This window comes from Myotis davidii, unplaced genomic scaffold (genome assembly GCF_000327345.1).
Source record: "Myotis davidii unplaced genomic scaffold, ASM32734v1 scaffold6, whole genome shotgun sequence".
In the NCBI taxonomy this organism is placed as follows: domain Eukaryota; kingdom Metazoa; phylum Chordata; class Mammalia; order Chiroptera; family Vespertilionidae; genus Myotis; species Myotis davidii.
Window position 1 is genome coordinate 15,364,989 of NW_006383011.1, and position 13,049 is coordinate 15,378,037.

General features: G+C 54.9%; 1 protein-coding gene across 5 annotated transcripts in view; it reads right to left on the bottom strand.

The window, feature by feature from the left end:
* TTC7A (tetratricopeptide repeat domain 7A) overlaps window positions 1-13,049 on the bottom strand; it is a 109,515-nt gene that overhangs the window by 41,304 nt on the left and 55,162 nt on the right. For all 5 annotated transcript variants that reach the window (XM_015557879.1, XM_006778627.2, XM_015557882.1 and 2 more), the window contains 5 exons: window positions 12,889-13,026; window positions 12,399-12,482; window positions 9,028-9,132; window positions 1,407-1,524; window positions 174-231 (listed from right to left, as the gene is read on the bottom strand). In XM_015557879.1, the coding sequence (XP_015413365.1) occupies window positions 174-231; window positions 1,407-1,524; window positions 9,028-9,132; window positions 12,399-12,482; window positions 12,889-13,026 (503 nt within the window). The remainder of the gene's footprint in view (window positions 1-173; window positions 232-1,406; window positions 1,525-9,027; window positions 9,133-12,398; window positions 12,483-12,888; window positions 13,027-13,049) is intronic.

Genomic DNA, 13,049 nt, shown 5'->3' on the forward strand with positions numbered 1-13,049 from the left:
CCACCCACCCAACCCCAAAGGCCTGTCTCTGCTTCATGCGTGAGCTCTCAGAGCCTTGGTTTCCTGGTCAATAAAATGGGGACAGAAACCTTGGCTCCATCTACACCAGAGGGTCACTGAGATCAAACATGCGCACTGGTACCTGTGCCCCTGTGCAATTCGGGCCCCCTTACCTCTCCAGCGTCTGCAGTGCTTTCCGGTGCAACTCATCCTGCCTGCATTTCAGAGTTGCTGCGGAAGACAGGATGGAGACAGCCATGAGGGGGTGCTGAGGGTGCGACCAGCCCTGCCCCACCCCAGGGCACACACGCTCTGCAGGAGAGGCCGCATCGGGCCCTGTCTGGCAAATGCTGGCACTCCAACAGCCTCCACTGATGCCACCCACTGCTCTGGTTACTGGAGGAGGGTGTGGGGTGTCCACCTGACCCCAGCCCCCTGGCATGGTTCTTGGCACACCAGGCCCTTGCACTCCACTGCCTTCTTTGTCACCTGTGCCAACCTGACCCTCTCAAAGGCCTGAGCTTGGAGAAAGAGGTTCCCACTTCCATCCTGAACACATGCCTCCTTGGGCTTCCTTATCCATGAGGCTGCTGCTTCTTTTTTAGCTATTTTAACAAATTTTAAGTGTACAGCTCAGTGGCATTAAGTACATTCACAATATGTGTAACTACCACCACCATCCATCTCCAGAACTTGTTTATTATGCCTAACAGAAAGTCTACACCCACTGAGCACTAACTCCCCACCCCACCCGACCCCACCCCACCCCATAACCTCTTTATACTTTCAGGGGCCGATTCCTATCCCAGGTTTAGTCTGGGGGGGTCCATCACTCCCTTTCTCTCAAGCCGCATGGATACAGAAGTAGGTGGCTGCCTGATCCATGGGGACACACAGCTGAGCTGTCAGGGTTGGAGAGTGAATGCTAGGCTCTGAGTAGCAGTAGTGAAACCCCTCCTCCAAGTGCAAGTATTTATTAAACGCTTGCTGTATACCCATCTCTACACTATGCATGGAGAGGGATTCAAAAGACCCCAGAAGATTACAGCAGTGCTGAGGTTAAAGTTGAACCAGAATGAACTAGAATGTGGAATCAGGGCTGGCGGGCCATTACAGCTGCCAGGACAACAAAGGGTCCCAGAGGCAGAGGTTGGCATGAGTTCTGCCAGGAGCTGGGGCTGGGCCTTGAAGGGTGGGAAAACTGGTTGATGAAGAAGGCATCTCTGAGAGGTGTGAAGTGTGGACAAAGGAGTGGAAATGGGACTGAGGGGTGTGTGTGTGTGTGTACACACATCTATCCCAGAGGAGTCAAAGGGGGTGTAATAGGAGGTAGACACTGCTGAAATAAGAGGCCATTAGGAGGCCTGACTCACCCCAAGGAGAGGCTCCGAGACCCCGGCACTCACCGTCAGTGGCCTGCAGGCTGTAGGTGAGACCCAGCGCCAGGTAGGCCTTGGAGAGGAACTCCCCAGCTTCCTCCCCACGGTCGATCACCATCGTGGCAAAGCACTCTGCCTCCTCCAGCTGCAAAGAGGAGAGGCAAAGGTCACCAGGAGGGCTTTGCTAGCCCTGGTATGCAAGCCACTCACAGTCACCAGCCCCGATCACTCAGAACGGTCATTCCTTGTGTGTGGGCAGAGGCCAGGTGGCTTGTCTGAGGCCACACAGCCAGAGTGGATCAAAGCTATTACCTCTACCAGTGAGTCCCTGGACCTCTCCACCCACCCAGGGGCCTGTGCTCAAGGGCATTACCTCGCTCAAAGAAAGCGTCCCTCATCCCAGGGCCCTGTGTCTCCCATCACTTACTCTGCTGAGAGCATGGACCTAGGCCCAGGCCAGTCTGAGCCAGGTCCTTTCCTCATCTGGCCTCTGTAGGTACCTGTGTCTGTCCCTGCTCAGCAGAAGGAAGCCAGGGCAGGAGGAACAGACAGGGGTCTGGGCTGGGCCTGGGGCCACTGCCCACCCCGAAGAGTGGTCAGGCTGCCGCTTCTGCTGTGCCTGTGAGCTCACTCCCCGACACAGAGAACTCAAAGCTTTCAGGGGACAAAGGCCTGGGGTGGTTTTTGTCCTGTTCCAGTTGGAAAGGGACCAATTGGCACAGGTCACGTGTGTATGTACCATCATATACAACATGTGACACAGAGAGAGGGGCATGCACAAGGCAGGCCTCCAGAGCCTCTGGGCTACCCACATGATCAGGCCAGTTAGGGAGGAAGGGGGGAGCCAGGGGCCTCGGCCATGTCCACTCCCAGCCCACAGGCCTCCAAGAAATGCCCCTTCCTCCTTTCAGGCCCAGGAATGTCATCTGTGCACAAGCCTGGTGTGGCAATGCACCCAAGTGCGTGTCACCAGGAACAAAGATGGGTTCTACCCCACAGTAAAGGGGCTTAACAGATCATAGCCAAAGCCCACTGCCACCCCAAGGTCCCTGTGTGGGGTGTCTTCCCCCAGGAGAGGCCCATGAGGTCAGCCAACCAGGGAGCAGAGGCAAACCTAAGTTGGCTTCTGGCGCCCAAGCCAGTGTGGCCCGCCCCGCTCCTGTCCCTGCCAGGCAACTCTGCATCTGGCGGCCTGACCACTGGCCACAGGGACTCTCTCCCTGGAGTGTGGAGCTGAGATGCTGAGACGGAGGCCATCAGTGTGGAGAAACGAGTTGAGCTGAGTCCACCATTTGGGCACAGTGGTGGCGAACCACGTGCAGGCAAAGGCTGACGGAGCAGAGAACCCAGTCAGTGAACAGAGAGGGAAAAATAAGCCCCACGTACAAGGGAACCTGAGAGGGTGAGCTGAGAGCCCAGATAGAAATGACTGAGGAGGGCTGAATCCCTCTGTGGCCCAACCACCATCCCTGACAAATGCAGACCAGGGTAGCCCTCCAGTGCCCTCATAGTAGAGCTCAAGCTGTTGGCTTGGGCAATGGGCCACCTCCATCCAGGATGGTAGGCTGGTGTTTTTTTTTTAAAAACCAAACAAACAAGGGAGCCTGGCCAGCGTGGCTCAGTGGTTAAGCATTGACCTATGAATCAGGAGGTCACGGTTGATTCCTGGTCATGGCATATGCCTGGGTTGTGGGCTCAAACCCCAGTGTGGCATGTGCAGGAGGCAGCCAATCAATGATTCTTTCTCATCATTGATGTTTCTATCTCTCTCTCCCTCTCCCTTCCTCTCTGAAATCAATAAAAATAAATTAAACATACAAAAAACAAGGGAGTCAGGGAGCTGGGCCTCTGAAACCATCAGACCCTAGGAGTTGGGGTTCAGGGGGAAGCAGCAGCTCAGGAAACCCCATGACTGCCAGCTGCCCAGCCCAACTGGCAGGTGTGCCTACAGCTGGAGATGCTGAGCTCTGTCTGCTGGAGTCAGAACCAGGTTGTGAGAAGAGCACTGGTGGACAAGTCCCCGACCCCAGCTCTGACCCTGGCTCGGCACCTGATAGCCATGGGGCCTTGAGAAAGTCATTTAGTTTCTGGGCCCCAAAGGTCCTCATCTGCAAAATGCAGAGCTGCAACCCCCACTGTAACTGCTCCTCCCTACAAACCACACTCTGTGCTGGGCCCGACTGGGGATGCCCAATGACAAGGGGGCAGGATGCCTGGTGAACTTGCATGGGATTCTGTGGGCCACACAAAGCAGGGCAAGACCCCACAGAACAAGGTGGCTCTTAATTGAGGTTACACTGTGTGGGCCTTGCTTGGGACTATGGCAGCTTCAAGAGAATGCGGCTGGGGTCTCATGGCAGGGAGAGGGGAGGCAGCAGGCATCATGGGAAGGGTTAGGGAGCAAAGAGCACCTCTCCTCCTTCCTAATATCCCCATTGCTGATTGGCTCATCTCACACACTGTCTTTAGGCCTTGTTATGCTCATGCAAAAGGAACAGGCTTATTTTTATAAACCACCAAGTACAAGTTATAAAAAGAATCCAGAAACCTACTGCACTCTATGTGTAAACACTTCCCATGCCCATGTCCTTCCACTCGGCCAACGCCAGCTTTTACCGCCTGCAACCCACGTAGAAAGGGTGCTGGGAACAAGGCTCAGCGATGTCTGGCAAACAGGGAAAATTACTCTCCAGTTCAAACACATATTCTGGATGAACAGAGCTCACCAGCCTTTCGCTTTAAAAACACACACCCTTAGCTTGTCCACCTGTGGTCCACTCTGACCCCCAGGCCAGTGGCCTTCCTTCACCAGTACTTGCCAGTCTTATTCACATAGTTTAACATGATCTCTAAGCACGGTGTCAGCATGTATCTCAAATCAAACTCACAAGGCTTCCATGTGCCATTTTCCTACACGGCCAACATTATTTTGGTTTTTGTTACCAGAAACAAAGCAGCCTTTACACGCGGAGCCAATGCAGTGATTATGAGGGAAAAGAAATATTATCAGTCTATTAAGTATGACCATATAAAATATGATAAACAACCCCCAAATATATATGTATTTTAGATATAAAAATATTTATTTAAAGAAAAAACATATATAATGCCCAATTCTAAGACAAGAGTGGGATTCCTAAAACCCTTGAAATGTGCCCTTTCCATCTTTGTCCTCAAGTCCCATAACCCAACCTAAGTTCCGAGTCAACTTCAGACCCATGAAGAGCTCTCCACGCAGAAAGCAGGGCTGCTTAGTAGCTAAGAACACAAACTCTGGGGCCGCACTTGCTGGGCTCACATCCCGGTTTGGCTACTTACTAATGGCGACCTGGGGCACATCACTTCACCCTGCTGTGCCTCAGTTCCTTCTTCTGCGAAAGAGGGGTAAGAACTGTCTGCTCCATTGAGTTCCTGAGAGGACTGGATGAGATGGAGTCACGGGGAATGCTCAGAGCAGAGCTTGCATGAATGTAAACTGCACTATTAGTTGTAATTTTATATTTACAATTAGTTCAACCTTCCAGAAATGTTGTAAATCTCAGCCTGATAGATGTAGCCAGTGCCATCTGAGCAGATCCTCCCCTATAGCTATGTGACCTCAGTGACCAATTAGGAAGTGGCATCGAAGACCCTCCTGAATCCAGAGAGGGGACATGACTGCCCACCTTCTGTCTCTGGCCTGACCCTCACTCAGTAACAGGACAAGCTGGGTCTCCACAGCCCTGGGAGGCCACTGACCCCGGCCACGGTCCAGGATGCACAGACATGTAACCATAATCTACCCTTTGTCACAACACTCGCCCCAACCGAGGGTAATACACTTGGATATTTTCTATCCCATTCTCTAACCGTCTATTTCAACTACTTTTTAAAGAGTTCTATTTCACAACCCACTAATGGGTATCAACCTGGGTTGTGAAAAACAAATAGTTGATTGAGCTCCCCAGCCTCTGCCCATCTAGCCATTTTCTCCCCACCCAGGACCTCACTGGTCCCTTTCCAATCTCCCTATGCTTCCTCCTGTGGCCTTTAAAGCAACAGCGGTAGCTCTGTAGTGGTGGCTCCTGCTTCTGCATGATTCGCTCAGGTTACAGCACTGAGCTCTTCTTGCTCATCAACGTACTTCTAGGCTGAGGGGTTTTCAAAGTTCTTTTCAGCTGTTCCCTTCCCAACAATACACTGCTTTTAATACATCTTTTACCTATGGCAGCCCTGTCACTACACAAAACCCAGGTGTGATCCTTGCACCCCCACCCTCCACAATTCTAGAGTGAATTAGCCCTCACCTGACCCTTCCCGGTACTGTGGCCACCTGATGGGATGGTGTTTCACCGTCGAAGGTTCTGAGGCACAGGGAACTTAGGGGACCACCAGGGTTAGTAAGTGGCAGAAGTGAGTTTCCGACCCAGGTGTCTTGATCTACAGCCGGCTCTCCCTGAGCTGCCTGCTCCACTGCTGCCTTCCGTGGCTCTTCCTTTTCCTCCTCTCTGACTCTTGGGGAAAGGATGCCCTCAAGGTTATGGGCGGAACCTTGGCTTTTGCCTTCCACAAGTAAGAAAAGTGACCAGACAAGTTCCTGCCTCTCTCCAGCTTCCTAATTTGGTCCCTACACAAGACCAGCATCAGCTGCACACCCTGCTCACGCTCAGGCTGCCTTCCGACTCCAGGGCTGCCTAAGAGGTTGTCCCCTGGAATCTTCACCGCCTCCTCCCTTCCTGGGAACTAGAGAGGGGTCACTCCTGAGCCTGCAGAGCTTGATAAACAGCACCTGGGTTTCTCCCGAGGCCTGTCCCACAGGCCCAGGAGCTGTTGTTATCTGCTCTACTAAAAAGACAGAAAATGCGTCTTCCCCAGAGGAGCAGGCACTCTCCCTAATTCCCACAAGCGAATGGCAGGAGAGCCGCCTCATCCATACTGAATCCATCTTCCCACCCCTGAATCTGAAAGTGAAGGCAAAACCACAAAAGCACATCCCTCTGAGAGCCTCTACGTCGAAGAGGCTGGCACAGGGATAGCTGCCATTTACCAGGGACCTGCAATGTGCTGAGCGGAGACACTGCTCAGCTCCAGGCTACAGATGAGGCACAGTGAGGGCACGTTACTCCCCTGAAGTCACACAGCACCCAGTGGGTAGGCAGGAATTTGAACCCTACCCTCTCTGCCTCCAAAGCCTGCCCTCTTTCCACCGCCCCACAGTCCCCTCAGGGGAAGTGGCCCCGAGACAGTACCCCAGACCCTTCCCAAGAGGAGCATGGTCTGCTTTTCTGTTTCGTAACATCCTCCCCTTCTCTTTCTGTGTGTGGCACACAGCACACATACACACCCCCATCTCACATCCTCCTAGAAAGTCAACTTTTTAAATTGCATGACTTTTAAATAATTGTGATTGAAGGGATATTAAAAAATATTTATATCTCCCTTTTCTCCTGTCCCAGATCACTGACTGGGGACCCTGGTCAGATGCTGGCCGTGCCAGAGCAGGAGGTTGCCACACACAGCTGTCACCTAGGGGAGCGCCAGGCTAAGCCTCCCACCTGATTCCATAGCTGCCCCAGCTGCTTCCACCCCCCCGCTGCACCCCCTCTCCCCCCGGCAAACCCCATATCAACCAGCACGTGATCATCCCTCTGCCTGGTCCCCTCCCTACTCGCCCTGAGACCCAGACCCAGCCTGGGACATCCCATACTGGCTCCAGGCATAAGGACAGGACGTGGGACAGCAGGTGCTCCGCCTCTGGGCACATGGCCACCCAGTCCGGTTTCATCCAGCACAACTCGTTTTTCAAATGTCCCAGTTTCAGCCTCCCTTTCTGCAACCTGGGCCAAACTGGCCACCTGGAGATTTCTGTCCCCGGCTAACAGCGCTTGGCTGGACCACGGCTGGGCCTGCTGGGGGCTGAGGTGAGCCAAAATGGCCACGAAGAAAGCGGACAAGGTGATGTCAGAAACCTTTCGGGATCCACGCTGTGTCCCAAGTACTAGCACCCCCCTGTGTGCCCGTCAGACCCATTCTTCCTGCTCACAGCCTTGATGACAGGGAGTGCTGCTGCCCCTCTCTGGGCCTCCTTGAGAACGGGCTGCTCTTGGCTACCAACAGCCTGTTTCTGTTCTCGGCCCAGCACAACCCAGGGAGGCAGGGAGCACCACTGAACCAGATGCAGACCTCCCACACGCGTCCCTCCCGGCCAGCTGGGGCAGGCGTCATTCTGTAAGGCAGTAGTGAACACCTACTATGTGCAGGGTTCTGTGTGGGGAAGGGGGCCCAGGGTGCAAGTCACGGCAGGTGAAGAAGCTCCCTGCCTAATTGGGAAGAGAAGTACCATGTAAGGCAGAACTGGGTGCCATGTGTCTGTGCTCATCAGCAAGTAGGATTCATTCAATAAGCACCAGGCATCAGCTCTGGGCTGGGGTTTCAGGAAGGGAGACAGTTCCCTCCCTCAAGAAACACTGATGAGCCCTAGCTGGTTTGGTTCAGTGGATAGAGCGTCGGCCTGGGACTGAAGGGTCCCAGGTTCGATTCTGGTCAAGGGCACATGCCCATGTTGCAGGCTCAATCTCCAGTAGGGGCCAGGCAGGAAGCAGCCGATCAAAAACTAACGACTACAATAAGATGTGCTCCGTGTCCACGGCAGGTATAAGCGAGGCTTTAGGGAGCCACAAAGGTGAGGTTTCCATCAGGGAAGGCCACTAGGAGACCCCCCACCCCGCGGCCCTCCAACAGGACCCACTCCAGCCTGTACCCGATTTAAACCCAGGCTCAAACCAGCCCCCTAACCCAAATATGGTCTCAGCTGAGGTTAAACAGCTCCCCTCCTCCCTGATTCTGGTGACAAGTCTGCATGTTTAAGTTGCCTTTTGGGCTTTTCTATTTATGTTGTCATTGATTCCTTTGCTCCTAACTCATCTGATTTCAATTTGGACTGATTTGATCCTAATTTTATTACCATGTAATCTGAATGCACATAATTACTGTAATTATGCTGCTGAGGGAAACAGTTCCTCCACGGCGGGAAGACCTAAATTTAGGACTTCCTGGCAAGGGCGGCCGTTGGCTGGGTGGACCCACAGCCACCTCAAAGCTGGCAGCCTTTGGGAGCGCAGATGCCCTCCCCCGCCCCACCTCAGCGAGGTGGATATTTTGGGCTTCATCCTAGTGATGGAGCTGGGGCCCCTCTCAGGAGCCTAGGAATACACAGGACTGTGAGCTAAGGGTTGGCGAACCCACCCTCTCTGTTTTCCAGCTCATACCACCACCCGCTGTTGCATTGCTCAGCCTGGGTGCCTCCTATCTGCCAGCACCCACATCCCACCCACATCCCACCCACATCCCAACCACATTCTACCTCTAGGGTGCAGGATGCCAGCAGTCTCTCCGGAAAGACTTGGTTTCCCTGCTAATCATGTGGCGAGGGCGAGCAAGCTGTGACGGAAGGGCCTGCCGCTGGCCTGTGTGGACCCCTCCCAGACCTCCAAGCCTAGTCCCAGACCTCCTCCTGCAGGAAGCCTCCCTGATCCATCCAGCTCTCTCCATATGTTTTCATTATAACAACGTCATAGACACAGCAAGACGGGCATGCCCCCCCATCATCCTCCCGCAGGAGGCCGCCAGGCCCTGGCCCCTGCCCACCCCGCCCCCACAGCTCACTTACCCAGTGCAGGGGCCCGATGCAGACTTTGGCGGCCATCAGGGGCACGGTGGGGTCCGAGGGCCGCAGCTTCACACACTCCCGTAGCAGCGACACAGCGTAGGCCGACTGCAGAGAAAGAGCAGGCATCGCCATCACACGCAGCCCTAGGTGGCAACAGACTGGACACCTTGTGCACAATGGGGGCAGTTCCCAAATTGCCAGCCCTGTCTCTGCATCCCTTTCCTCTCAAGAGCCAGGAAGTGGGCCCAGTAGGAGCCCAGGCAGTGTGGGCAGGCAAGTCCCTCCTAGGCCTCAGTTTCCACACCTGGAGAATGGAAGCTGTGATCCTTACCCAGAAGTGATATGACAACAGCTAAGGTGACAACAGATGGAGGCTCTTTAAAAAGAATTCAGATGTGAACCACACAAAGTTTAGAGGTAGAAAGGGGCTGTCTCAAACTTCTAACTCTTGGGTTAGCAGATGATGAGATCAGGCCAAAACCGCATGGGGCTTGGAGGCAGGGCCGGCGGTAGGGAATGGGGTGGGAGTCTAAAGGCTGGCAGACTAGCAGGAGAGAAGCCAAGGTGGCAGAGCCAGGGGGAACCTCCAGACAGGAATCTGGGGATGCCCAAGGCTCTAGGGACTCTGTTAGACTGGACCTGCTGAGGATGGCCACGGGTGGACGGAGGCCCAAGGGGGGAGCATCCTGGGCGAGGCAGGGATATAACTAATCACAGTGATGAGAAGAACACCAGCAACACGTATCTAGGTCTCACTATGGACCAAGCATTGCTGTAAGTATGAGGACCAAATGTGGCCCTCAGCTTGCTTTTGTAAATAAAGTTTTATTGGAACTCAGCCACATCCATTCATGTATGTATTGTCTGTGGCTGCCTTCACGATGCAAAGGCAGAATTGAGTAGTTCCCACAGAAACTATTTGGCCTGCAAAGTCAAAACTGTCTATTCGCTGACCCTTTAGAGAAAGTCTGAGCTTTTCTCGGCCCAGATGTGACTTCCCGGGCTCTGGGCTCAGGCTTATTAGGCCAATTCCAGGTGTCTCAGCCAACCGCCTCCTCTGCCCTGTACTGTGGCAAGGGGAAGAGGCCATGGCTCTTGGCTATCAGGACGGCTGGAGAGAGAAGAAAAACACCACTGTCCCCCACTGCTCTCTCAGGAATCAAGAGGACCACCTACAAGAGGGTGCTAGCCGATGGCAGCCTTTGTTAGGCTGAGGATGCAAAGGGTGCCCTGCGTGGGCTGGAGCAAGAGAGGCTTTGAAGAGCTTGGCAGAGCTGCCAGGCCCCCCACCTCTCCCGAGACCCTCCCCTGTGAGCTATTCCCAGCACCCGCACCGCCGCCCCTCTGGCCACACACCCCAGCGAGCTTCAAGGCCTTTCCTTGGCTTCCTTCCCTGGTTGCTGACCTGTGCATCCTTGAAGCACAGGGTTCTCTAACCCTGACCTCCACATTCACATTCTCCCCCACACAGACCACAAAATGCTGCTATTTAAGGAGCCATCTGAGGACTCCGCAGTCAGAGCAGCCGGCATTTTTTTTTTTGTCACACTGGTTACCTAGCAACGCAGCCAATGTGACTGCTGAGGAGACCAAAAGATAGAGCGACCTACATCATGCCATGGAACTCACTTTCTTCTTGCAGGCTGCAGTGCCGGGTACCTTTCTATCTGTCCGCCTCACCTCCTGGAAGACCTTTCTGGCACAATCACAGGTTCAGAACCTGGATTTCCACCTCAGGATCTTAGAAAAGGTGAGGTCTGGCCAACCAGGCCCACCGATCTCTGGGCAGGGCTCCTGAGGAGGTGGAGAGTGTACTTCTAGACCAATCGTCTGCTGTACGGGTAGGTGTAACCCGGCTGGAGGGCCCTCGTGTGAGGAACTCACCAATCACCTCGCACCCACCATAAGCGCATTCTCCTGTGCGCCTGGCTCTTGTGAAGGAGCGGGGCCGGGCACCAGCTCCCGGGACCCTGGAACGAGCCAGGCTGCATCAGGGCCCCTCTGAGCCTGGTCTTCTCGGTGAGGAGGTGGAAGGCCCCATACCTTCCAGGCTAACATGGCACCTTCTCCGAGACTGGGGCCTCCGGGAGCAACCAGACATTAAAGCTAACTTCGTGGGCGGTGCTTTCTCCTGAGGAGGGGTCCCAGCTTTCCTCAGCATCTCACAGGGGTCCATGACTCACAGAAGGCGAGAACCCGTACGGCCCTGGCTCTCCTGGGCCACGCTCACTATTACAGAACTGGAGGCATTTTCTCCGTTCCCTGGAGGCAGGAAGCTCTCACATGCCCCGTGCACTGTCTGCCCAGGCTCCATGGAAGCCCCAGCCCCCACTCCTCCCTCCTCATCTCTGTTCTGAACTCTCCCTGAGCCCTGACAAGACCCTGCTGAGCACAGAGCTGGGGTACATCATGTCATGTTCAGGGTGCTCTGTGAGGTGGCCAATGTGATGGGGCTTGGGGGGTGGGGAGAGGCTTGGGAAGACAAATGCCCAGCAGGGCAGGGGCAGAGAAGCTCTCATTGGATTCTTGGCTGGACTTCCTACCGGCTAGGCTACAGCACCTGCTCTCCCTTCCTCTCCCTGCCAGGACCCAGCCTGTACACCCTGCATTCATGACGGAGGCGCTGGCAGCCTAGGAGGGCCCTCCCCGGAGACGGTGCAGGGCTAGAAATGGCAGGTGGCACAGATGGGCGGGCAGGGGCAGAGGGGACGAGGAATTCCCTCAGCCCCACAAAAGGGCCCTGGGTGTTTACAGCTCTTGGAATGATCTGCGAGCTCATGCCACCTTACTTCCTGCCTTCGAAGCAGCCTCAGTTCCAACAGCCACAGTACCCAGCCCCGGGAAGCTTTTCCTATCATGTCGCTACTTAAAATAGGGGCTTATGTAAGTGTGATTCTCATCAGAGGAAGAATGAGGGGTACTGGAACAGGGCTTGGAGGGCAGAGAGCAAACGCAGCCCGTCCTCCCGGGATCCGGTCAGCTCCAGGTTCACGAGCAGGTGCCTCCTGGACTCCACGCTTGGGGGCAGGAAGTCAGCCACAGCCCAAACGGAACACAGTTTCCCTTGCTGGAACCCACTCCCCATGCCTGACTCATGCAGTCTGCCCGTCAACTCACTGTGGAAGTGCCACGATGTTCCCTGCGCACACACACACCCTCAGAGAAAAGCAGCCTTAGACTCACACATGTACACGGGATTCACGTGCACAGGGGTCTGTGTGTGGCCCTCCCATGCCCTCACCCTCCTGGAGATGAAAATCAGCTGCCTGACAAACATTTCTGGGTCCTGCATGCCATCCCCACCTCTGGGAGGGACCAGAGGAGAGCAGAGCCCCCTGAGGGTGATGCATAGCCCCAGGCCGAGGCCTTACCTTTCCACACGCCACCATGGAGAGGGCCACTTGGTACCAAAGGTGAAATTCTCCACATGCAAACTTCATGGCTCGCTCCAGGCACTGGGGAGAGGACGCCGGTCAGCACTTCTCTGCCAGGACACACCAAGCCCATTCCACCCTCCAGGGTCATCACTGCCCAAGCCCCTGGCCAGGAGACCGTAGGAGGCCTGCTTGGTTCTGGTCAGAAAACCTCAGGGGCTTCCCGTCCATGCAGAACCCCTGGCCCTTAGTGCCCACCTCCATGGCAGGTGAATGGTCTCACAGGGTGATGGTGCAAAGCAAATGGAATGAGATTTGTGAAAGTGCTTTTGAAATGTAGATAGACATCCAATAAGAATAACCACAGCTGACAGTTATTAACATTGTGCTCGGCACTATTCTCAGCCTTTTACAGGGAAGGGACCATGAAGGAGGACCCCTGGTGGCTCCATCACATTTTCTCCTGGGAGGGAGGAGCTGGCCGTACCTCTGAGAGCATGACGTACTGTCCCCTCCTGCCCAGCGTGATGCTCAGGAGGTCGTAGATGGCCGCCGCATTCCTCAGGCTCACCGCCCGGTCCTCCTCCTGCTCTGGCGCCCTGCTCAGCACCACATCCCGAGTAGCCTGTTGGGGGACATGGTTTTGGG